The sequence below is a fragment of the Ostrea edulis genome, chromosome 6 (genome assembly GCF_947568905.1).
Source record: "Ostrea edulis chromosome 6, xbOstEdul1.1, whole genome shotgun sequence".
Taxonomy (NCBI): domain Eukaryota; kingdom Metazoa; phylum Mollusca; class Bivalvia; order Ostreida; family Ostreidae; genus Ostrea; species Ostrea edulis.
This window is the reverse complement of record NC_079169.1, coordinates 79,368,098-79,394,278: the sequence shown is the minus strand read 5'-3', so window position 1 is coordinate 79,394,278 and position 26,181 is coordinate 79,368,098. Positions and strand designations below refer to the sequence as shown.

At 34.7% G+C, this 26,181-nt stretch overlaps 2 protein-coding genes across 3 annotated transcripts in view; one reads left to right on the top strand and one right to left on the bottom strand.

Annotated features, from left to right (window-relative positions):
* Positions 1-25,305, top strand: part of LOC125647846 (tyrosine-protein kinase JAK2-like) — a 167,343-nt gene extending 142,038 nt beyond the window's left edge. The window contains exons 21-26 of one of the 2 annotated variants that reach the window (XR_008796068.1): positions 2,010-2,199; positions 4,688-4,812; positions 10,142-10,314; positions 18,268-18,549; positions 19,725-22,245; positions 22,288-25,305. Coding sequence is in view for 1 of the 2 variants with exons in the window: in XM_056140923.1 (XP_055996898.1) it covers positions 2,010-2,199; positions 4,688-4,812; positions 10,142-10,314; positions 18,268-18,549; positions 19,725-19,755 (801 nt within the window). In the remaining variant the exon portion in view is untranslated. Of the gene's footprint in view, positions 1-2,009; positions 2,200-4,687; positions 4,813-10,141; positions 10,315-18,267; positions 18,550-19,724 lie in introns of both variants that reach the window. The other variant, XM_056140923.1, reaches the window with a different exon arrangement.
* LOC130046981 (52 kDa repressor of the inhibitor of the protein kinase-like) lies at positions 11,825-13,412 on the bottom strand. Its single transcript, XM_056140924.1, has 2 exons — positions 12,971-13,412; positions 11,825-12,459 (listed from the first exon to the last, which is right to left on the bottom strand). The coding sequence occupies exons 1-2, from the start codon at positions 13,325-13,327 to the stop codon at positions 12,100-12,102; spliced, it is 717 nt and encodes a 238-aa protein (XP_055996899.1). The 5' UTR covers positions 13,328-13,412; the 3' UTR covers positions 11,825-12,099.
* Positions 25,306-26,181: the final 876 nt, after the last annotated feature.

Below are 26,181 nucleotides of genomic sequence, written 5' to 3'. Positions count from 1 at the left end.
ATACAATAACTCAGTTGTACTTAATGGTCAAGATGTGTTAACCTCTGTCAGCAACACCTCAGTACCTTGCAGTTAAAATAAGCCTGTGCCAGTAAGCAACTCGAAAGAACCCTACTGTCATACTCGTGTGCTTGTGCTAAATAACAAAATTTCGAATGTAATTCTTTGAGATTTATTTTTAATCAACTGCTCTAATAATGATGACTGTGCTATTCAAAATCTCAACACTCTTAGCCTATGGTCTTTTCCCAAAGATTGAGTGTTTGATGATTTGTGGATTCAAAGGAGAGTATATATATACATTATTTGCTGTGGTTAGGAATTACCATAGTGCTTAACAGTAATCTTATTACAGTTTATTTCTAGTCATCATGATCTATTGTTTTAAAATATTAATTAAGCTCTGATTTTAATTGTATAATTTCATTTTGATTATGTTTATAACCTAAATTCAAATCTTTGTCAGAAATTAATCTGTTATGTTAATAAATATTTTGCTTTTTACATATCTATTCGCATGGGGGGAAAATGGATGCGCATCGATGGGCTGATATAATATTTTATCTTTCTATTTCAAATTGGTATAATTGTCAATTTTGTGAACTATTACATGGTAACTATTGTAAGTTTCATAGAATGTCCAAAAATTGTTACAGATATAGCACCCCCTTGTAATTAACCTTTTACAAATTTACTCTATGGGACATAAACTGACAAATCATTGGAAAAAATTCAACTCTACTCCATGAAATGTATTTGAATTTTAATATCACATGTATAATGTGTCTATTTTTTATCATTTTAAAAAAAATTTTGCATCCTTAGGATCATTATGAATTTGTGTTAATTACTTATTGAACTACATATTACATATATTAGAAATATTTAAAACTACTATACATCTGTATAATCTCCTTTGTTAGTTATGTGATTATTATTGAATGTACTTGTCAACTGATGAAAAATTTAAGCTGTTACACAGGCATAATTATGTATTGTTAAATACAGTTCCAATTTTCAAATACCTGTCAGTTATTGTGTTCATTATTTTTTCAATCTTGTATTCCGTTATAGGAGTTACTAAATATGCAGGCCACAAGTAGACTCCTGTATGTAATTTTTTTGCCTTGGCTGTTGATGAGGCGTATTTTCGCTAAAGACGTATTTCCTTATTGAGGCGTACTTTCTACAATTGGAGGGTTTTTGTACGGGTGTATTTTTGCTAGAGACGTATTTCCTAGTTGAGGCGTTTTTTCTTTTTAAAGACGTACTTATTAATCTAGACGTACTAATTTGCATAATTCAAGCTAAATTACGCCAGTATTTTTCATAGGATTTGTTGTTTTTTGTACGGGTGTATTTTTGCTAGAGACGTATTTCCTAGTTGAGGCGTATTTTCTTTTTAAAGGCGTACTTATTAATCTAGACGTACTAATTTGCATAATTCAAGCTAAATTACGCCCGGAGTACGCCTCAGGTACGCCAGTATTTTCCATAGGATTTGTTGTTAAAAATCTAGCTGGACTTTCAGAATTATGGGTACGCCAGGAAATTTTAAAAATTACGTGAACAAATTTTCGTACGGGTACATACAATTGTATATCAATATTATGTTTGCACTCTGAAATGTTGAACTGATCATAACATGGCTCTCTATGGAAACTGCTGCAATTTTGTAGCTTCCTGATTTAAAAAAAAAGATAAAAACTGGGACATCGAACTAGAGATGTTCCCCCATCTTAAAATTTGGGTTGTTGAACTAGAGATTTTCCCCTGTTGTAAAATTTAGGTTGTTGAACTAAAGACGTTCCCCTTTCTTAAAAATTGGGAAGGTCTGGTCTAATGTCTAAATAAAAATTACTTACTTTTTCTTACTTATGTCGTAGTATTTACAAACAGGAAGCTTTACCGAGCTTCAGCTATAAACAAATTGCTGACTTCCATTTCTGATGTTTGAAAACATTACAGCTGCTAAAAAATTATCATGGAGGTAAATCATTCTTGTGCAGGGACACTTTGGATATGTAAAACAGGGCGAATATTCACCAAAGGGAAAGGAAAGCATAAAGATTGCTGTCAAAGTCTTCAAAAATCCACATTCCAAGAAAATTGAGATGGAGATGGTGAAGGAAGTAGATGTATTGGGAACATTGGAACATCCTCATATCGTCAAGTTCTACGGATTTACCAAAAAACCAGGTTAAATTTGTACCTATTTATGTTGTATCTAACATGGGAACATCCTTATATCGTCAAGTTTTACGGATTTACTAAAAAAATCCAGGTTAAATTTGTGACTATGTTGTATCTAACACAGAAACCAGCACTCCCACTGGACCAAAAATCCTCTTTACCATTTTATGGCAGCGTGGATCTCGTATTTTTTCTCCATTATTTCCAACATATCGAATAGCATTGTATTTATCATATTGTATTTACATTTCTGTGATAACCGTTTGAAGCTTCGCTGTGTTCATTTCCCCACAACTTATGATTTCTACTAGTGCATGCAAAATGGAAGTTCAGTGGGCGGGGACTAAAGATATTAACATGGAATGACATGTATTTCAATTTCTGTTAGGCAGTAATTTTGATATGTCGATTTTATTTCTTCATTTCGACTATAAATGTAAGGAATCAATGTCTAGTTTACTGGGTGTGTGAGGTGATCATAATGGCACTTACACATCAAAAATAACAATCAAAAATTCAACATTCAGAGTCAATGATATTGTTTAAACTTTTATTGAAATTCACTTATCAATTAAGGTAATGATGTCCCAGTAGAAATAAGATGAGAACCCTGTAAGTTTAAAGAACCTGAGTTCAAAATATTTGTATAATATGCACTTATACAATAGAATATGTTCAAATCAATCAAATCAGAAATAAGATATTATTGCTAGTGTTTGATTGCCTGTGGCCTGCAGATAGTTCAGTTGGTAGACCACCTGACTAGAAATTGAGAGGGCTCAGTTCAAATCCTGGTCTGGTCCATTGCATTTTCTCCCTTCATGTTACATTTGGTGCTGTAGATCAGCTCCTGGAACTGACAGGTAAAATGCCTGCTAGGGGATAAAGATTGATGTCTTCAAGATGTGAAGACATTTAAGGATGGAGGAATGTAGCTCAGCCGGTAGATCACCTGATTAGAGATTCAGTCCCCCCTCCAGTTCGAATCCCAGTCTGGTTTCTGGTTTGCTTATTTTGTCCTGTTACACTAGGAAGTAAAACCCTATACAATTGTGGTGGTCAGCTGGGTTAGTCACCAGATGGCTGAGTGGTGATATATCTGACTATAATAGAGCAGTCCAGGGAACTGACAGGTGGGTAAAGGGCCTGGGTTGTGTTCTTATTGGGTCTTTAAAAGGGAAGGCAACCCCAAAAACATTTACATTATAAATGATAGAATTAATTATATGATAAAAATTTGTCATACTATTCTGTTGATATACAGCCTAGATAAGCTTCAGTACTAATTTTGAAAACGTTAAAAATTGAAATTCCCTCCATCTATAGAGGCTGCCATGATGTGGAACTCTTTTGTATTCAAGACCACAAAAATCAATAACTTTGACGTCACACCGTCTGTTCCAGTTTTGATGAGATCTTAAGATCATCAAAGATGTGCATGTGATTGATTTTACGAATAGATAAGTTGATGCCTTCCTGTCAAGCAGTTAATTGCATTAATGCGAAGAAAAGATGTGAAAAAAGTTTTTTCGAAATTCATGACCCAACCAAGTCATCTGAAAAGAAAAGACTATGTAAACTGTGGAGCCATCATTTGTGTAGTGACAAGTTGAGGTTCTAGACATTTGTATGAAGAAATGTGTACCATCTGCCTGGTCTGCAACTCAACTGAATGTTTTCTTTTCTTAATTTCTTCTTGCAAAAGAACGGGCTCAAATCTATATGTCTCCAAACTTAACTGTTTGTGACTTGTCATGTTTACAGTGCTGCAGATGAAATAAACCGGAACCGACAGTGTGACATCATGAATTAAATTTCAATGGCCGCTCTCTTAGCGGGGGTTATTTGAAATATAAGATAGATTAATATGATTTAATCGTTAAGCAAGGATTTTTGTTGTTAAAGACTGTCATTTACAATATCAGTAAGTAATACTTTATTCATAAAAGCAACAATGTGATTAGGGTTGCCTTAATTCCCTTTAAGAAGGGAGGTACAGTTGAACTTTAATTGGTATCGAGAATGTCAATATCTTGAATACCATGGATATGTCAAAGTGATTTGGAAGTCCTAACCACATATTCTTTAAGTATTTTACCCTCGATATCTCAAACCCATGGATATTTTGAAGTTTTTTCTCAGTCCCATCAAGTTTGAGATAACGAGGTTTGACTGTTACTGTGGTCAGCTGGTGACAAGATGTCCACAAAGCTCATTGATTTAGCACCTGACTGAAATTCCATTAGATCCCTTCCTGTTACACAATAAATGAATTAGATAGGATAGCACCTCTTGTAAAATTGTAGAGATCCACATACCTATTTATGATTGATAAGTTACCATCACATCTTTAATTGAAATTAGATCTTAGGTGAGTGGATCAAAAGATCTAATTTTGATTAGATTGAATACATCAAGGAAATTAGATATGTAAAACTTTTTAATTTGTTAGTGTGTCAGTGCAATAAAAGTTTTTGAACGTAAATTTGAACAGATCTAATGATGATCATGGAGTATGTGGAGAATGGTTCTCTGAGAAGCTATCTGGAACAAACTAGGGCTAAGAAGAGCTGGGTACCAGATTCCAGACTGATTGCCATAGTGATAGATATCACCAAGGTAGATTTTACGAATATTAACAAGGCAGTATGATGTCTGTAGTTAAATGCACGTGCCTTTCACTTGTATGCTGCCAGGGTCGTAGCTGAGTAGCTTAACCATGTTAAGTAAAACATGATTACAGCAAACACACTTATAATGAACTCGCACTTTACAGTAAAACACACAACAAACACACTTATAATGAACTCACACTTACAGTAAAACACACAGCAAACACACTTATAATGAATTCACATTTACAGTAAAACATGGTTACAGTGAACACATGCACTTATAATGAACTCACACTTTCAGTAAAACATGGTTACAGCAGACACACTTATAATGAATTCACATTTACAGTAAAACATGGTTACAGCGAACACACTTATAATGAACTCGCACTTACAGTAAAACACACAACAAACACAATTATAATGAACTCACACTTTACAGTAAAACATGGTTACAGCAGACACACTTATAATGAATTCACACTTTACAGTAAAACACAGTTACAACAAACACACTTATAATGAATTCACATTTACAGTAAAACATGCACAGCGAACACACTTATAATGAACTCACACTTACAGTAAAACACACAGCAAACACACTTATAATGAATTCACATTTACAGTAAAACATGCACAGCGAACACACTTATAATGAACTCACACTTACAGTAAAACACACAACAAACACACTTATAATGAACTCGCACTTACAGTAAAACATGGTTACAGCAAACACACTTATAATGAACTCACATTTACAGTAAAACATGGTTACAGCAGACACACTTATAATGAATTCACACTTACAGTAAAACACACAACAAACACACTTATAATGAACTCACATTTACAGTAAAACATGGTTACAGCAGACACACTTATAATGAACTCACACTTACAGTAAAACACACAACAAACACACTTATAATGAACTCACACTTTCAGTAAAACATGGTTACAGCAGACACACTTATAATGAATTCACATTTACAGTAAAACATGGTTACAGCAGACACACTTATAATGAATTCACATTTACAGTAAAACATGGTTACAGCAGACACACTTATAATGAACTCGCACTTACAGTAAAACACACAACAAACACACTTATAATGAATTCACACTTGCAGTGATATTTACTCCCTGTAGTTTTGAAACATATACTTTAATAATAGATATAATGAATTTACTTTTTATTTTGTTGATTTTCTATTTCATAAAGGGCCTACAACTTAACAGTGTTGTGATGTATAAAAATTAAAAAAGTAGTGCTGTCTTGGGTTGTCAAGGGTGCATGTCTCCATACCAAGTTATGTTATGCAACATAAAATAATTTTTTTTCAATGTGCTCCAGCCAATGAAATAGCTTGCTACAAAATAAATTATTAACAAATCAAAATTGTTTGTCCTTGGCACTTCACTATAAGCATGTTTTACTGCATTTCTGGAGATAGAAGAGACCGAGTGCTGGGGGTGCATACTGTTTTTGGTCTGCCTGTCTGGTCCTCAACTTTAACCATGATCATAAAAATTTCGCTACTTAATACTTAATATTGGATCAAGTTTATGTCAGATAAAGTCATAGAATACTTTATTCAACCTTGGAGCACTGTGTACACTTATAGTCCGATATTGTAAATCCTGTGGAATCATTAAAGTTCGAGCGGGCCAGTGTTCGCGGGTAACCAAATATTTATTAGTTCGTGGGGATGGAATTTCAAGGGTTAATGTCATTTGGAAAATATAAATCATATTACTATAGCAGATATTGCAAAGAATCACTGGTTCGTGGGGATTTAAATTCATGGGTAAAAGGTATATCCACGAAATCTACGAACATTGAGCCTTCACAAACAAAAATGATTCCACAGTAGATACAGAGAACATTTACACAGCGACATCAGACAAAACATTTACACAGCGACATCAGACAAAACATTTACACAGCGAGACAAAACATTTACACAGCGACATCAGACAAAACATTTACACAGCGACATCAAACAAAACATTTACACAGTGACATCAAACAAAACATTTACAATGAGGAGCAGGCAATCAAGTCTCGATACGGTGTCACCATACAAACAAAACATTTACAATGAGGAGCAGGCAATCAAGCCTGGATACGGTGTCACCATACAAACAAAACATTTACACAGTGACATCAAACAAAACATTTACAATGAGGAGCAGGCAATCAAGTCTCGATATCGTGTCACCATACAAACAAAACATTTACAATGAGGAGCAGGCAATCAAGTCTCGATACGGTGTCACCGTACAAACAAAACATTTACAATGAGGAGCAGGCAATAAAGTCTGGATACGGTGTCACCATACAAGCTAGAAATATTTACAATGTATTAGGAGCAGGTATTTAAGTCTGGATACAGTGTCACCATACAAGCTAGAAATATTTACAATGTATAAGGAGCAGGTATTTAAGTCTGGATACAGTGTCACCATACAAGCTAGAAATATTTACAATGTATTAGGAGCAGGTATTTAAGTCTGGATACGGTGTCACCATACAAGCTAGAAATATTTACAATGTATTAGGAGCAGGTATTTAAGTCTGGATACGGTGTCACCATACAAGCTAGAAATATTTACGATGTATTAACTATACTACATTTTAACACCAAAAACATAACACTAACATACATTGCTTGACAGCCAGCCGTGATTGCTGGATGCCCGTAATTTATTGTATTCTAAATACACAATTCGCAGAAAAACAAGGCGTTTTCCCATATACAAAAATTAAGATAACCTTCCAACTCCATATACAGAATATGAGCAATACATAAATAACAATACTTTTAAATATACCTCAAATCCCCTCTATATAGCATCAGGGCCGGCCAGGAAAAAACTAGAAATAAAACGATGAAAATCGCAAAAAACTCTAGAAAACCTGTGTCCGTTGCCAAGTGCCGCTGGATGCAGGGGTTTGTGAACGGACCTCACAACTTATTTGTAAATGTTTAACCTTTGCATGGCATGGATGAAAACATAAGATTTAATTATCCATTAAGTTTCGTTTATCTCGTGACGAACAGCGGCTAGAAGTGAATACCTGAATTGCAGCTCGAAAACCCGTTTTTCTAACTCGCATTCTATTGGCTAATAATGGATCATTCCATTCTACCTGTACAATATACTGTACCGTCAATACAACATTTTCCCGCTATTACTAACGAAACGCGGGAAAATATAAGTATTAGGAGCATGTATTTAAGTCTGGATACAGTGTCATTATACAAGCTAGAAATGTTTGTATGATCATTACTGTTAGATTATAATATGTTATGTCATAGGTCAAAATCTGAGTCAATGATATACTGTGGCAATAACATTCGATTACAAAGTTTTTTATGAGGAAAATCTTCCTCATCTTTTGGCATGACATTACACAAAATTTACCTTAAATGTACAAAAAAAATGCCAAGAGGTTTTTTTTTATCCTGATCTACAACTGGATTGTTTGAAACTGGTGAGAGACCTGCCATGGTTATGTTTCTCCTCTCTCGGGGTAGACATATTTTTAGCTCACATGAGCTGAAAGCTCAAATGAGCTTTTCTGATTGTCTGTTGTCCGTCGTCTGTCTGTAAACTTTTTACGTTTTTGACTTCTTCTCCAGAACCACTGGGCCAATTTCAACTAAACTTGGCCAAAATCATCCTTGGGTGAAGGGCTTTCAAATTTGATCAAATGAAGGGCTGTGTCCTTTTCAAAGGGGACATAATCACAAAAATAGGATGGGGTCATTTAAAAATCTTCTTCTCAAGAACCACTGGGCCAGAAAAGCTGAAATTTACATGAAAGCTTCCTGACATAGTGCAGATTCAAGTTTTTTCAAATCATGGCCTCCGGGGTTTGGATGGGGCCACAATAGGGGATCAAAGTTTTACATACAAAAATATAGGGAAAATCTTTAAAAATCTTCTTCTCAAGAACCACTGAGCCAGAAAAGCTGAGATTTACATGAAAGCTTCCTGACATAGTGCAGATTTAAGTTTATTAAAATCATGGCCCTCGGGGGCAGGATGGGGCCACAAGGGGGGATCAAAGTTTTACATAGAAATATATAGGAAAAATCTTTAAAAATCTTCTTTCACAAAAACTATTGAGCCATGAAAGTGGAAATTTACACAAAAGCTTCCTAACATAGTGCAGATTGAAGTTTGTTAAAATCATGGCCCCCGAGGATAGGATGGGGCCACAATAGGGGATCATTACATGCAAATATATAGGTAAAATCATTAAAAATCTGATGAAAAATCACTGGGCCAGAAAACTTTACATTCACATGAAAGCTTCCTGACATAGTCCAGATTCAATTTTGAAAAAATCATGACCCCCGGGAGTAGGTTGGGGCCATAATAGGGATCTCAGTTTTACATGCGAATATATAGGAAAAATCTTTAAATATCTTTAAATATGAGCCAAGGTGACTCAGGTGAGCGATGTGGCCCATGGGTCTCTTGTTTTTTGTTCTTAGACTATGCTTCATTGCCATTTGTAGATATGCATATTGTAGGACAGGAGGATCCAATTGTTTTCCTAAAGGTTATAGTGGATCTAAGAGGGATGAAGGATGTAAAATAGTTTGTGAACACTTCTCCTCCTATATGGGTTATCAGATAGACTTGAAACTTTGTACAATGCCTCATTGTCATTTTTAGATGTGCATTTTTGTGGGACGATAGGATCCATTTATTTTTCTAAAAGTTATAGTGGATCTAAGAGGGGTTGAGGATGTAAAATAGCTTGTGAACACTTCTCCTATATGGCTTATCGGATAGATTTGAAACTTTGTGCAGTGCTTCATTGTCATTTGTAGATGTGCATATTTGTGGGACGGGAGGATCCAATTATTTTTCGTAAAAGTTATAGTTGATCTAAGAGGGATGGAGGATGTTAAAATAGCTTGTGAACACTTCTCCTATATGGCTTATCCGATAGACTTGAAACTTTGTACAATAATTCAATGCCATTTGCAGATGTGCATATTGTAGGGACAGGAGGATCCAATTGCTTTCCTTAAAGTTATCTTGGATCTGAGGGGTGGAGGGTGTAAAATAGTTTGTGAACACTTCTCCTATGTGACTTATGGAAGTTCATAATGTCTATGTTCCTGCTCATGCTTTCTCCCCCATACCATGCTGTACATTAAGGGGAGGAGGTTTCATTTGGAGCACTTATAATTTGAGAAGCTGGGGAGACATTTATTTTTCATAAATAATAAAAACAATCGACCAATGCTGGGCTAGCTTGAGATGACTGTTGACTGATCTTTGGCTAACTTCATTTTAAGGGCATGGAGTATCTGACCGATATGAAAGTATTCCATTGTGACTTGGCAGCAAGAAACATTCTTCTTACAAAGGATTACACTGCTAAAATTGCAGATTTCGGACTCTCCAAACTGATGACGTCAGACAAAGACTATTACACGAGGAAAGGGCAGGAGGTCATACCTTTACAATGGTAAAAGGATATTTTTATTACCTAACTGTGAAAACTGCCTAATCTGAGCCCTGTGTAATCCGCTTCACTGGGCATTCTGAACCTTATTTTCATTCCCAGTTCCATATTTTTTACACTGTTTATTCCAACAAACTGTGTATTCTAACAAAGAAATTATCTCCTGGTGCATTTTGGATTAGACAGGTTTCACTGTATACCATATACTGTAGATTCATTATTTTACGCTAGCACTTATTATCGCAAAATGACTCATGGATGTCAAATCACGAGAAAAAAAATTGTGAGTGCTCAGTTGATCAGGTGTTTTTGCATGTATTTTAGCAATATAAAAATAAAAGCAAGAAATATTTTTTCGTGAGTGATGTTTCTCGCAAAATTACGTGATAATAAATTCCTCGCGTATATTTAGGAATTTACAGTACTTTTTGTTGTTGTTTTTTTTTTAATCACAAATTTTGGGAAAATACCTCCAAAACACTGTTATTTTTTATTTGTGTAGTTCTTTGTTTGCGATTCTCCAAGTCGAATTCTAGAGTTACAATTAATTAACAGATTTTAATTTGTACAGAACAGACATTACTGTTACATGTGTTATCACTTAAAAAGTTAACAGGTGCGTGAAAAGAGTGATAATGCCTAGCCAGGGTTTAAGATAATTAGTATTACTTTAGTTTCTACTCACGGAATATTCTTATCTTGTAAGATATGGTACACAGTTGGTGTAAATTTTATCGCAATGTAATTGTTTGTGACTCAAAAATACTCAACTCACAAAGAAAGCTAGAATTGGATTATTGTGAAATAAAGCCCTTATACGATGTGTTATCTTGGAAATGATGAACATGATAATGAGTTGATGGCATTATATGTCTTTAAGGAATGAAAGCATTTCTACTTGTTTATCTGATTTAGTTGTATAAACAGTCTGCTAAATCTCTGGGGGGGGGGGGGGGGGGGGGGGGGATGATGAAACTCCATAATGAATTACATCTTCTCAAGTCATGCTAAAAATATATATTTTCATTGAATACCAGTGTTCATTGTTTTTGTGGTTGGACCATGGAATCAAGTTCTCAAAGAAAGGTGAAGATAACGAACAGTGATCAATCTCATAACTCCTATACGCAATACAAAATAGAGAGTGACCCTTGGATATACTAGAGGTGGGATCAAATGCCTTGGAGGAGTAAGCATCCCCTGTCGACTGGTCACACCCACCGTGAACCCTATATCTTGATCAGGTAAACAGAGTTATCCATAGTCAAAATCAGTGTGCTGACTGTAAACGAGACTGTTGGAAACCCTGCACCATCAACTTGTTTGTCAGTAGCATGCATCAATTTAAAAACTGATCATATGCAGAACAAGTTCTTACGTATCGAACGCAGGTGATAATGGAATATTGCTACATAGATATGGGAAGTTGACGATGGAGAAGATGAAATCATCCTATTTATCATAAAGTTGAGTTGTTAGTTTACCGTTAAAGGACACATGACACAAAAAATTATTTGTCTGTAATCATTGTCTTTATAATCCTTAAGTCAGATTCTCACACTGAATCTGTTAAACAAGCATCTGATAACAAGGCACAGCTGGAAATAGTAATCTGTAAACACCAGCCAAAGCAGTTCTCGGAGCAGTGCTGACAGTTAATGAGATAAGAGTCACGTGTGTGTTATATACGTCAGAGGTGAGCTTCTTGCAAATTCTCACCGTAACGTAACGTATTCAATACAATGGCTGAAGACTTATCAGAAGGATTTTCCCTTGCTCCAGAAGAAATTAGACCCTATAATTTTGACTTTCTGCATTATTTGTATTGTCTTCTAGACCAGTGTGACCACACTTAACACAGTATTGAATTTCACTGCACTGAACTTCAGCATCAACTGTCTTGAAACCTATTTTTGACTTTCCTGTTTGTATTCTTCTTGTTTTTGTTTTGACTTTATTGTCAGGAATAAACACCTGGATGGCTTTATCAACTGTTGATGGCTCAAATTCTGCAGAAACATTACTCAAAGATGAAGGGGTTACTGCTTGAGTTTCAGAAACATCTGCATCTACATTTACACTTTCTTCTGCAACATTATGATCACTGAGATCAGTATTATCACTTTCTATCATAGCCTCTTTTAATACCTGTTTTTAAATATATACAAAGTCATTTAAGAAATAACAAAAATTCAATTGCAGTAAAATATTCTTGAAAATCATGTAATAAACTTTAAACTTTGATATTCACATTTGCAGCAGATTTAGGTTGTTGATCGTTGATCCTCCCCCCCCCCCCCCCCCAACAAGTTCTAAATTGCTAAACATATATAAATATGTACCAGTATGTATATCATGTATATATTGAAAAAAAATCAACAAAAATTCTGTACATGTCTAATGAATTGACATCATGGCATTCTGAACCCCTTATCTATAAAAATGTATGTCACATATAAATAATGTAAGAAACCTACCATAACACAGGGATTATAAAAATTGATCTTTGTTTTCTTTTGGTAACAATTTTCTCTAGCTTTGCACCCCCCTCCCCAAATTTAAATTTGAATCCTGATACAAAATACGAATAGTAAAAAGCAGTTAACTTGCAGCACATATCTAATCATATTGTAAAAAAAAAAAGAAGTTTTTTTTTTACCTGAAGTATTTGTCGCTTTCTATATGCACCATACCCAGATGGTTTTTTATCAGTATTTGATGAAGTTGAACATTCACCTTGGGTAGGCCACTCAACATCGGGTACAGCATCATCTTTTAACTGAGCACGAGCATTAGGATAACCTAACTCAGCTAAACGGGGTGGATAACGAGAATACTGATCTGGCGTAAAGTGTTTCTCACATATTTTACTGCATTTGGTTAATGTAAGGTCTCTTCTTCGACAGTAATGTACCCATGCTTTTTGAAGACCTGCATCTTTTGGGAAGCGAAAAAATGACACATTTTTGTCCACTTTTGAAGAGGTTGAACAATTATAAACAGCACAATACGGCATCCTTACAAACTATATGAATAACTCTTAAGATACAAAGAAATATGAGTGTGCATGTTCTTTGTTTATGACTTAGCATTTAACCCATTACTGGTAATTAGGGAAACTGTTTGTCTTGATCAGTGATAAGAAAGATTTATAGTATCTCTTTTGTAGAAGCATTTAGCATCTCTGTGCTGTAGCTCATCTCTGACGTCACCCCGACTGTTTTCGATCTCTGGGGTTTAGAATATGCATATTGAGGTCAGGCTGCTTATCAGTACAGTGTTACAGCTTTAGCTGTGAAACGGATGCGTGTTTAACAGATTCATTGTGAGAATCTGACTTAAGGATTATAAAGACAATGATTACAGACAAATGATTTTTTGTGTCATGTGTCCTTTAATATCTATTTTCAATCAAATATCTTTGTATGAACCAGAAGTAGACAACTCTGTGGTGTCTTTTATTAAGTCACCTGCGTAAACTAAAGTGACCTATTGCAATTGGTAGTCATCCACCCTGCATTGACAATTGAACAATTTAATTTCTTGATAATTACTATTCCATTTCTTTTCAATTTGGTATGAAGCATCTTTAGGACATGGGGAACATAAATTGTAAATTTCAGGACTCCTAGGGGCGGGGCAAAAATTGCCCAAAATTGATCAATTTTCAAAAATCTTCTTCTCTACAACCGCACATGTGTAAGAAAACTAAATGCATAGTGATGTAGAGCAGGAAGGCCTCTACCAAAATTATAATTTCTGATCCCAGGGGTAGGGGTTCTGACCCCAGGGTAGGGCTAAACTTGGTATATGGTGTTAATGTGCAACTTCTTTAGTGCTATTGATACCAAATTGAAACTGAATGGATATTTAGAAAGAGCAGGTTGTCTTTCACTAACTAAAAATTGTAAATTTGATGATCCCAGGGGTAGGGGTTTTGGTATCGGGGTGGGGCCAAAATTGTCAGTTTTAATGTGTAAACAATAGAAATTTTAACTTCTTGAAAACTACCATTCCAATTCTTTTCAAATTTGGTAAGAAGCATCTTTGGGACAAGGGGAACATGAATTGTAAATTTCAGGACTCCTGCTCCCCCGTGGCCTTAGGGGTGGGGAAAAAACTGTCAAATATTGGCCATTTCTCAAAAAACTGATGACTCTAGGGCAGGGCCAAACTTGGTATATACAGTCAAACCTGTATTAAGAGACCGTCCAACGGAGAATGGAAAAAAGGTCACATATGACAGATGGTCTCTTAATACAGGTTGCCTATTTTCCGCAGTTAATGGATAAAATTTCACAAATAATTTATACATAAATGGAGTAAATGACTACATGTATTTGGAATTTATCATTAAGAATATCAAGTACGGTTTTAATAGTTGTAAAATAAAATTAATAATACACTGTAGTTAAAGATCTAGAATACAATGTGTTGTATCATAATTTTTTATTCATCAAAATTACATTTAATCTATTTAAGAATGATAAACTTTTCATGCATTTCATATTACACATTTACATGAGATTTAAAAATTATTTATGAACTGCATGTAAATTTTCTAAAACTTATAAACACTTTGTTGTAAAGGGTATTCATGTATAGCCTACTTGTACAGTGTAACTAAAAAATGCAGCACTTGTGGTAAGAAAACAAATGGTGAAGTGTTGCGTCTCCTTTTGTACAATACGTGCTGGAAAAATGTTATTCAATTTGAGAAACATTAAATAAATCACAATATATCCATTGTATATGCACAGCAAATCTTTTAAGCTTAGAACTAATGCAGGCAATTTTCTTGAACTCGGACATGTCAAATACTCGGGACATGTCGAAGTGAGCCGCTAGTTCCGGTCATTATTCTGGAAACCTCTAGTATCTCATGCAGGAAAACTGTGAATACTCCATTTAAAATTTTAGTCCCGAGCACAATATTTACCTGATTTATATCGCAATCGGGCAAATTTTTTACTCTGTTGAACATAATGGTATAATAAGTGGTAGATTTTCATTTCCGATCTAGCCTACCCGGCACTTCTTAAAGTTTGTCAAAATTCACACCTTCAAATACACCAGCCTTGATTCCCTGATCCTTGATTTTGTTAAATAAACAACAATGCGGGTTTTATTAATTAACCACACAGGACACTGCAAGTTGACAGCTTAGGTATAATGATTTATTCAGAGGGCCGACTAATCAAGATCATCGCCAAACTGTGCGTATTAAAACGAAAGTGTTAGGGGCGATAATTCCTAGAATAGTCGTGCGTGTGAAAACGAAAGTGTTAGGGGCGATAATTCCCAGAATAGTCGGCTCAACCGAAATCGAAAGTAGTAATCACGTTGTAATCAATGTACAGTCGTTAAATAGAGGTAAAATTTTGTGAAAATACACGAAAAGGTTGTAAAAATCATGGTCGTTGGTCGCGTCAGACAGGTGGTCGTTTAATACAGGTACAATATATAGAGTAACGTCTTGGGGGAACTTTTTATGGTCACATACGACAGTGAGTCGCTTAATACAGTGGGTCGCTATGGCAGTTTTGACTGTATAGTGTATTTGTGCAAAACATATAAATGATATCTGCTTTGATGCTATTGATAATAGATTGAAACTAAATGGATATTTAGTAGTAGGTAGTCCTTTACCAAAATTGTAAATTTCATGATCCTAGGGATAAGGGTTTGGTTTCAGGGTGGTGCCAAAATTATTATAATAATTTGAAGGACTTCTTTAAGTTTGTTGATACTGTATAAAATTTAAATGCATATTTAGGAATAGCAGAAAAGGATCGGTGTACAAATCAATGGTGAATTTCGCAACCTCAGGGTTTTGATTCTAGGATGGGTCCAAATTAGTCATATTGTTTAATGTTAATGCATATATTATATTATTGTAAAGCCTTTCATCAGTGTACATATGCTCTTTTGAGGGCATTGAAGTTTTAAGAACACAACTTGTTTTATACTGTTGCTGAATTAGAATTTAGCTTAGATATTCAGAACAGGAAATTTTTTCTAGATTTCATACTAGTGATATTTTAAACTAGTACTCAGGTGACCAACAAGGCCTGTGGGCAGTGCTCGAGCTGGGCTTCGCCATTTTCGCCAATGGCGAATTTTTTTCAAAAATGGCGAAAAAAAATTGAAAGTGGCGAAAATCCCTTTTTGCAATAAATTGTATTTCTAATCCTTTGTCAGTGACACATTATCGCCTGTTTGTTTATGCAGTCAAAATCTGTTTATTCAGTCAACACGTGCGACCGGAAATCTCGCGTCGCTCCAGTGCACACAGAGCTGGTCACAGCCTCAGGTAATTTATGGCTGCAAAAAAGTCGGTGATTATGTAATAAAGTACATTGGACAGCTGTTTACCATGCTGTGGTCAATTGTTTAACATTTAAAGTCTTATTCATTATCGTGTTATCATCTCCACATTAATGTCAATTCTTAACCAGAGAACCGACCGGTAATTCAATTGGCCGTATTATTGTGTATAATGTATATATGAATACATCAATTGTTTATTTTTGCGGCCAAACTTGTTGATTACAAGATTTTGATTTTGATGTGTTTGATTTTAGTTCGAATATTTCATAAACAATGCATTCGGTCACCATTGATATGGACATAGCAATTTTAATAAATAATTTTCTTTGAAGTTCGGTGCGCAAAAGTATAAAAATGCTAATCTCATAAGACTACACACCCCATTCTATTTTGACACTAAACTTGTAGCTTCTGACCTTAGTCAGTCTAAAATTAAAAAATATCTATGTTTGGCTTTACAGTCAACCCCACCTGCTCAAACATCTGATTCTCTCCAAATTGCAAAATCTTCCATACAAAAACGGAAATTTAATAGGGAATGGTTGAGATACGACTCTAAATTGGGCTTGATGTTTTGTGACATCTGCATTTCGGCCAATGTACACAATGTTTTCACTGAGGGGTGTAACATCATGAAGTTTATATTTATATGATTTATTATCTGAATTTTGATTTCCATAATAGAATTTATCAAACAAATCAACTTCTTATTATTTCAGAAAGAAGTGTTTAAGTATGGTAGCTGGATATGATTAAGTAATGTAACTGATTCAAAATGCTAAAATAAGTGTAATGAATAAAATAATATATAATATGATGGGAATAATTGTAAAGCATGTGATTATTTGTGCCGCGCCACTCCCCGAAAAAGTGGCGAAAGGGAATTCTGGTCCAGTGGGAGCACTGCCTGTGGGACTCTTGTTTTGAGTTCACAGGGATATATCGAATCGACATATGAATGAAAATTATTATAATTGTTAATAGATAAAATGTTGTTGATATATCTAAATGTTGCATTGAAGGCCACATCAAGAGATTTTTTCTTCTCACTTGGAAGTGTTTAAATAAATTCTGCTTCATAAGATTATAAAAATAGGTCAGCTAAAAAGGAGCACAATTTGTGCCCACATCTATTCCAATAGACTGTTGGAAGACCTGATCACCAAAGATTACAAAGATATTGTCAATGAGGAACTCCAGCATATTTTTTATTTCAACTTCAGAGTACTTGTGCTTGGAATCAGAGTGGTGGTTAAGAAAGTAATTTTTTGGATGACTGATCACTAGATATGAATATTTCCATTCTCCATTTTTGTTGAAGAAATGATGAAATACATTTTTTTTTTCGTCTTAGAATAGAACATTTACTAGCTGACCATAAAATCATGTATTAACAAAAGTATTTGATGGTCCTCAGACATACAACGTTTTAGATATCTATAATTTAAAAAAATGTCTTCCTATAAACAAACTGTTAATAGTCTTTTAATATGAAGACAATTTTTTTTGTATTATAGATATTCCTTTGTGGTTTGGTCGGACAAATTTCACATTTGATATGTGAGAAAATTGAAGAAACCACTGTATTTTGATATCGTGAAATGTTTGTCTTATTTCCTTGTTAAGGTGTGCTCCAGAAGTCATAGGGAAAACGAAGTACTCCTCCAAGACGGATGTGTGGAGTTTTGGTGTGGTGATGTGGGAGTGTTTCAGTCAAGGAGAAGTCCCCAGACTGTGTTCTGTAGAGAAGGAAGAATTAAAGACAATAACGTTCTTCTACCTGGAGAAAGGAGGTCGACTTGAGAAGCCAGACGGGTGTCACGAAGAAGTGTATGGCTTGATGAAAAAGTGCTGGGAGTGGGAAGCTGAAAAGCGACCTCCATTTTATCAAATCCATCAGCAGTGTCTGTAAGTATTACAGAACAGTGTAACATATTCCCTCAGTCTGTAAGTATTACAGTGTAACATATTCCCTCAGTCTGTAAGTATTACAGAACAGTGTAATAGGTTCCCTCAGTCTGTAAGTATTACAAAACAGTGTAATATATTCCCTCAGTCTGTAAGTATTACAGAACAGTGTAATATATTCCCTCAGTCTGTAAGTATTACAGAACAGTGTAATATATTCCCTCAGTCTGTAAGTATTACAAAACAGTGTAATATATTCCCTCAGTCTGTAAGTATTACAGAACAGTGTAATAGGTTCCCTCAGTCTGTAAGTATTACAGTGTAACATATTCCCTCAGTCTGTAAGTATTACAGAACAGTGTAATAGGTTCCCTCAGTCTGTAAGTATTACAAAACAGTGTAATATATTCCCTCAGTCTGTAAGTATTACAGAACAGTGTAATATATTCCCTCAGTCTGTAAGTATTACAAAACAGTGTAATATATTCCCTCAGTCTGTAAGTATTACAGAACAGTGTAATAGGTTCCCTCAGTCTGTAAGTATTACAGTGTAACATATTCCCTCAGTCTGTAAGTATTACAGAACAGTATAATAGATTCCCTCAGTCTGTAAGTATTACTGAACAGTGTAATAGGTTCCCTCAGTCTGTAAGTATTACTGAACAGTGTAATAGGTTCCCTCAGTCTGTAAGTATTACTGAACAGTGTAATAGATTCCCTCAGTCTGTAAGTATTACAGAACAGTGTTTTAGATTCCCTCAGTCTGTAAGTATTACAGAACAGTGTAATAGGTTCCCTCAGTCTGTAAGTATTACTGAACAGTGTAATAGATTCCCTCAGTCTGTAAGTATTACAGAACAGTGTAATGGATTCCCTCAGTCTGTAAGTATTACAGAACAGTGTAATAGATTCCCTCAGTCTTTAAGTATTACAGTGTAACATATTCCCTCAGTCTGTAAGTATTACAGAATAGTGTAATAGATTCCCTTATTACAGAACGTGTAATAGATTCCCTCAGCATCTTCTTGATAATGCCTTAAAATAAAAATAAAAACCATTAAAAATTTAGTGTTTCATTGACATTATAAATTATAGGCAAAATAAGTTTAATATGCTCATTAAAACCAATTTATAATATTATGATGATTGACTAGCAAATCTTCTTTCTTTTTCAGAAAACTACAAGAAATTTTGGGCAAGGACTAGTATAAACTAAATATATAGCCCTTGGAAGAAATTTGCACCAAGATGGAGGTTGTACCTCAAAATGCAGATAAAATAACGGATATATGCAACAAGAAATTTAACTTTCATTGAAGTTTTGTCACCAATAGCTACCAACGTTCTCCTAGGCTGCTATAGACCATAACCTATTTTTTATTCAAAAGGAATATGAATCCTCTTTAATGGAATGTTGGTCATGATAAAATATGCAAGTATAATACAATAGAATTACTTTAAAAGTTTTAAAATAATGATGAGGAATTTACCTGGTAGACGTGGTGTAAGTAACATGTAGGACCTATACAATTTTGTTTACCGAGATAAAATTCATTGTTAAAAGGTGGCGTTTTGCTATTTTTGATCATGTTGTTTTGAATATATTTGATACTGTTTCCAGAGTTTTGTGCTAATTCATTAATTTGATGGTTTGTACTGGTATTTTTTTCTTCTTGTTTTTGCCCACATAATCAGAGATTCAGGGGCATAAAGTTTTTGGTCTGTTTGTCTGTAAAAACTTAACCTTGTCCATAACTTTTGAATGGATGGTGATAGAACTTTCATATTCCTTGTAACAAGATCTTTCTTTAGGTTACAAATTCTTTTACCTCATGACCTTGACTTAAGAGTTTGGTCTAGTTTTGAAAAACTTTTGATTGGTTAGTGATCGGGCTTTCCTATTTCACATGTGTATTCCTTGTGACAAGACCTTTCTTTGGGTACCAGAATTACTCTGCTGCCATATAGGGGGCATCAGTGTTTCACAAACACATCTTGTTTCTTTTTGTAAGCCTGTTGGAGGATGGGACATATTATGGTATGGTGATCAGATCTTTCCATCTGTCCCACATCATCAAATGGTCAGTTGTTGCAACTTAGGTCGAAGGTGTGTCACAATCTACATCAAGGTCACTCACTGTGACCTAGATTATAATGATGTGGCCATATATGGCATAACCCTTTTTGGTCAAGGTCACTGTGACCTATAATTATGATGATGTGACCATGTATAGCATAACCCTTTTGGGGGCCTATGTAGATTTTGAGTCGTTGACTCGATCAACAAACTTTGTCAATTTATACATCCTTAGAGATATGTAAATTGCAGCTTGAAATCAGGTCATTAAAAACTTTTAAATTTTGGTAATCATTGGAAATGAATATTTCAAGGGAGTTACTGTGGATTTACAGTAAGTGTAAACGAGACATATCGGCAAGTACATGACGTGCTTCAGATAGTTCATTTGGAAAGTCCCCGAGTGATTTTAAAGAGCGCTTTTGATAGGTCGGTTAAATTATAGGTAGGCGGTCCCAAGTATTTGGCATTATATTATCTCGTGCCTAACAAGTGTAAGTTTCACTATTTGATTTCAGTGTAAGTTGCACCGTACGTAACGTGAGATTCAATATTGGTTTTGATTTGACAAGGGAGATTTGAAATTACGTTAGTAAAATGTCTTGTAAAGTTTATCTTATAAATACTATATCTACATGTATAAAAGTGATGGGATATCTTATAAAGAAAAAAAATATAAGATGTGGTATAAAAGATACAAGATATCTCGTAAACTTTAGAAGATATAACTTTTATCAGATACCTTAAAAAAAATTATCTTTTAAACAGGAATAACCGTGTTATACTTATAATCCATCGCAGTATCAATAGGTATGGGAGGGGGAATACAGGGTGAAAAAGGCGAGCTCCGATATGTAAAGAAAAGGCAGGATAGCAATATCCCAGAATTCAAATAGTGCTGAATATTGAAAAGAAAGAAAAAAATGACGGGATCGATAATGCTGCAGGAAAAGGCAGGATCCACAGTTGCCTCTATATCCCAATAAAATTGAAAGGTTACTCCCTTAAATTCCTGTAGATACTTGTCAGTTTTAAGTGATCAGAAATTTCAGTACATGTTTCTATAGGCGATTTTGTCCGTTTAAGAACAATGCTTTTGTTTTGTTGTCTCTTTCACATTCGCAGTTTCCATATCGTTATTTTAAAATAAATCTCTCGGAGGATATTTTCGAAATCTTGCAAAGCATTGGAAAAGATCGATGTCGGAAAAATTTCTGAATTCAAATAGTTAGGGGGAAGAGGGGGTAAAAACTCGTTAGTTTCTGTCATCCGACATCGATTACACGTTAGTGGGGTAAATTTAAAACCACATAATACATTTTAATAAATGTTTAATAGTTTCAATGTACACTGTCATTTGTTTTACTTGTTAATCGATTAGTTTCAACATACTTCATATTTAGTTTTGTATTGGGGGGGGGGGGGGGGGTGTCTTGGTGAGAACTATGCGAACTCAGTTTTCTCTAACATTGAACATTTGATCTCGCCCCTAAAATAATTTGTCAGATTAAGTAATAAGATCAATAGATATTCTACTTCGAGAAAACATTTATTTTCAACACATGGCATGCTTTGATGTCTTTTACTGTTATATATACCCACATTTTCGTAAGAAATTCGTAAGTAACCATCGCTAGATACTGTTAATTGAATGAACAAAGGCAAGTTCTATGAATTCTAGCAAAAACTAAATTCCCCAAACCATCCCTCTCCTGTTCATGTAACACATTATTAAAGAAGTTCAGCATTTCGTTAGCATTAGACGCGCCTTCTATAACGTCATAATAAACCACAGCAAAGGTTGATATGTTGCGATACTGGCGTACCTTTGAACCTATATCACTGGTCCACCCCTTACTGCATGTCCATAGGAGTTTGAAATTTTATCTATCTATCTATCTATCTATCTATATATATATATATATATATATAGTCTCTTCTTCGGAAGTAAAATACAGAAAAAACTCTAAACACTTTGTTGAAATATTTCGACCGTGTTACCGGTCTCCTTCACGAAAACACGACTGAAAAAGACCGGTAACACGGTCGAAATATTTCAACAGTGTTTAGAGCTCTCTCTCTCTCTCTCTCTCTCTCTCTATATATATATATATATAACTGACTCGGCCTAAATTGCAATAAAATCAGTAGCAAAGAAGTTTTCAACACTTCGTTCGTGTTCAGACCACAGGGGCTCGTCACGAATTGGCCCTCTCTATTCTATATTTACATTTATTTGTAAATATAGAATAGACGATGTCAAATTTTAAAAAGACAGGTATTTCGTGACGAGTCCCTGTGTTCAGACGAAATATGCTTCTCTTGGATTTTCTTTGCAGTTTCTTGAAAGTAATTTCCCTAAAAATTTCTCGCAGCTCTACAAATTAAAGATACCTACGGTACATTGTCAGGGGTACAAATATTTCTTCTTAATAAATTTTGTCTGATTTATCTATTAATATACACTTGATTTCTTTTTAATTTCATACTCGATAAACAAAGGTACATCCGGTGTGAGCTTCGTTGGCGACATTTTCGGTGCAAGAGTTTTGGTATTGGTTTTCCCTTTTCGCAGTCTCTTCCATCGTGCTAAAAGATTATGTAATGACACGCTAGTGTAAAGACACGTGTGACCATCTAAGATTATTTTTATTCCCGCCCCTTTAAAGCTGTATGGTCCGAATTACAATATTTTTTTCTCCATCTCGTAAAAACGCTATTAAATCATCGCACGTATGTAGTTATGAGACTATACGACCTATCATAGATTATTTCACCTGTTTTAACCCAAATAATTTGATTTTAAATCGATGTTTACAAATAACCGCGTCACTCTGCCATTTCAAGTGACAGTCACGTTACCAGTTCAAACTTTCAGATCATCGGTGGTCTTATTTTTGTAAAGCTGTGTATTTTGTTATAGCAGTACCGTACCATAAGTTTAATAGAAATAAAAATATCAAATGCTTCTTAGTAATTCGTTGTTTTACGCTCTTTCAGCCTTAAAACTAGACATTTGCGTATGAGTTAATACATCATGTTGGGATTCCCCTGACGCGCGTGGGTCTATTTATAGACGTCTATTATGGGATGATTTATATATGTAGCCACTATATTTACTTTCTAAATAATATTCGCACTGTTTTCTTTTACATGCAGATGTTTTGAAGCATGTAATTAAGGGAAAGTTAATAACTTTATAAAGCAATTAATCTGCTTTAAAATAATTATGTACAAAAATAATACTTGAACATCGGGTCATACAGCTTTAAATATTGGTCCAATCGCAGTGATTGTTCTTTCCTTGATGCGTCATCATTGACAGATTTGTTTTGAAACCAACTATCCGAGACCTCGAATGAACTTGAGAAGCTGAGTCGTTCACACTTACTGTAAATTCACAGTAATCCAGAAGAGAGTATTGCAGTATTTGTTGATGTAATAATTATTGAACAGGGTGTTCAATAATTATTACATCAACAAATACACAATTTTTTCATAAAATATGTAGCTACATAACAATTCTAAATATGAATATTTATTTCAAACATTAATTGTATAAATATATGCAGGATTGTACTACAACATTTGCACAGACTTAACAAGCACATCACACAACAGATAGAGGAATTGTTTCACGAAAATAATGATTTAAGTTTCAAGGAGTTCAGTTGGATAGAAAGATAATTTTGATTTGAGCCAAATTCCATCTATCCAATAAAAATTTGATTTGTCCCATAAGAGCAATGGTGTTCCAAAGAGTTCAGCTGAACAACCAAATTGCATCTGTTCAGTTAAAAATCCATAGATGGGTATAATGTAAGAAGGCTGTGTTAATAGTTTGTCACTCCTTTAATTTTAGGGCATTTCTTAGTACAACTCAAAATTGTTAGTAATTGTATCATGTGACAGAAATCTAAATACATGTAATAAAATGAAATAGGTTTTGAAATGTAGTTATTTGAACAATTCAAAGATATATATTAAGTCAGTTGTTGTACCAAGGTTAACAAGATTTTTAGTGTTAAATCTAGGATCTAGAGAGGACACACATATCATATGTTCAAAAGGGCATGTTTCGTCGCAAGAAGAAAATTTCGGGGCACTTTCATTGTATCATACTATGATAGTAATAGAATGATCATTTAGCCTCTTTAAAAGTTAATACCTGCTGCCTTGATTTTAAACTTTTCAATCAACCTTGTGAAATAAAGAACAATTCTTTATTATTAACAGATATTTTTTAAAAAATTTATAGAGAAAAAAGGGCATGGCGCGGTTAAAAAGGGCATGGTGCCAGCCAAAAAGGGCATGGCGCAGCGCCATGCTAGTTTGCTTTAGATTTAACACTAATTTTGTCCCAGGTACACTCATCTGTTTATGATTATGATTTTGATTGACAGGTGTATCATGTGCCGCGGTGGTGCACTTGATTATTAAAATGATGTGAATAATCTCACTTGGTACATGTGTGCACTAAATGTTTTATTATAGGGCAATACATTCATTATGATTGTGAATTTCTGAAGAGATGTGGGTTTTTTTTAAAAGATAAAAAAGATTTCAGGTGTATAGTATATGTTGGCATTTAGATATTTTATAATATTGTTACTGGATTACATATATATATTAATAAAGATGTGTCAGTGATCTATATTAATAAAGAAGTGTCAGTGATCTATGTGACTCTAATTTGAATGTGTACATGTACTGGAACATCATCACTAGTATTTATATTTCCGATGGTTTTGCCTTTGGTATCTTAACACATTGTAATGATAGTCATAACCAGGATGTCATGAGTTAAAGCCCTGCTTATGCCATGGCCGTGCCAAACCTAAGATGTTAGCATATGCAGTGATTGCTCCTTCACCAAACACTCGGCATTTAGAAGCAAGAATCATGGGCCCTCCAGATATGACCTTAAAACGGATGTCCCGTGTCTTGGCAGGCGATGGCACATTAAAGAACCCTCACTGCTATGGCTGTATGTACTAAATATGTCTGTTTGTGGTACTTGACCTACAATTGGTGATGCCTCAATATGAGGGCTATATCTTTTGAACCATAGGTGGATAGGGTTTAGATATTTCACGTATAGATGCCTAATAGACTTTTTTTGGTACCAAGACTTTTGACCTTGGACTTTGACCTATTTTTCCAAAACTTTAACCTGGACTGTATCTTTTGAACTAAGGGGATGGGGAATTTTAGCTCTTCTGAGCTGAAGGCTCAAAGAGCTAATCATATGTCTGGCGTGCGGTGTGCATCAACTTTTTGGGAAAAGGGCTATATCTCAAGAACCCCTTGGCCAATTTTTGTCAAATTTGTCACAGGGTATCCTTGGCCCAAGGGCTTTCAATTATACTAAAACTAGGGTTGTGACCCTTTAACAAGGGGAAATAATTAGGAAAATGCAAACAATAGTGGTTGCTAAAAAATCTTCTTTTCAAGAACCACTGGACAAATTATCACCAAACTTATGCATAAGGATGAGGATAGGTTGAAGATAAAAAACTGTTCAAGGCATCATCCTGGGGCAAAGGGTGTGGTCT

What these genes read in the sequence shown, in the direction of transcription:
- LOC130046981 (XM_056140924.1), bottom strand. Translation starts at nt 13,327, where the DNA reads ATGCCGTATTGTGCTGTTTATAATTGTTCAACCTCTTCAAAAGTGGAC. An exon ending in GAAAGCGACAAATACTTCAG is followed by an intron (nt 12,460 to 12,970) that starts GTAAAAAAAAAA and finishes ATTTAAAAACAG; the next exon opens with GTATTAAAAGAGGCTATGAT.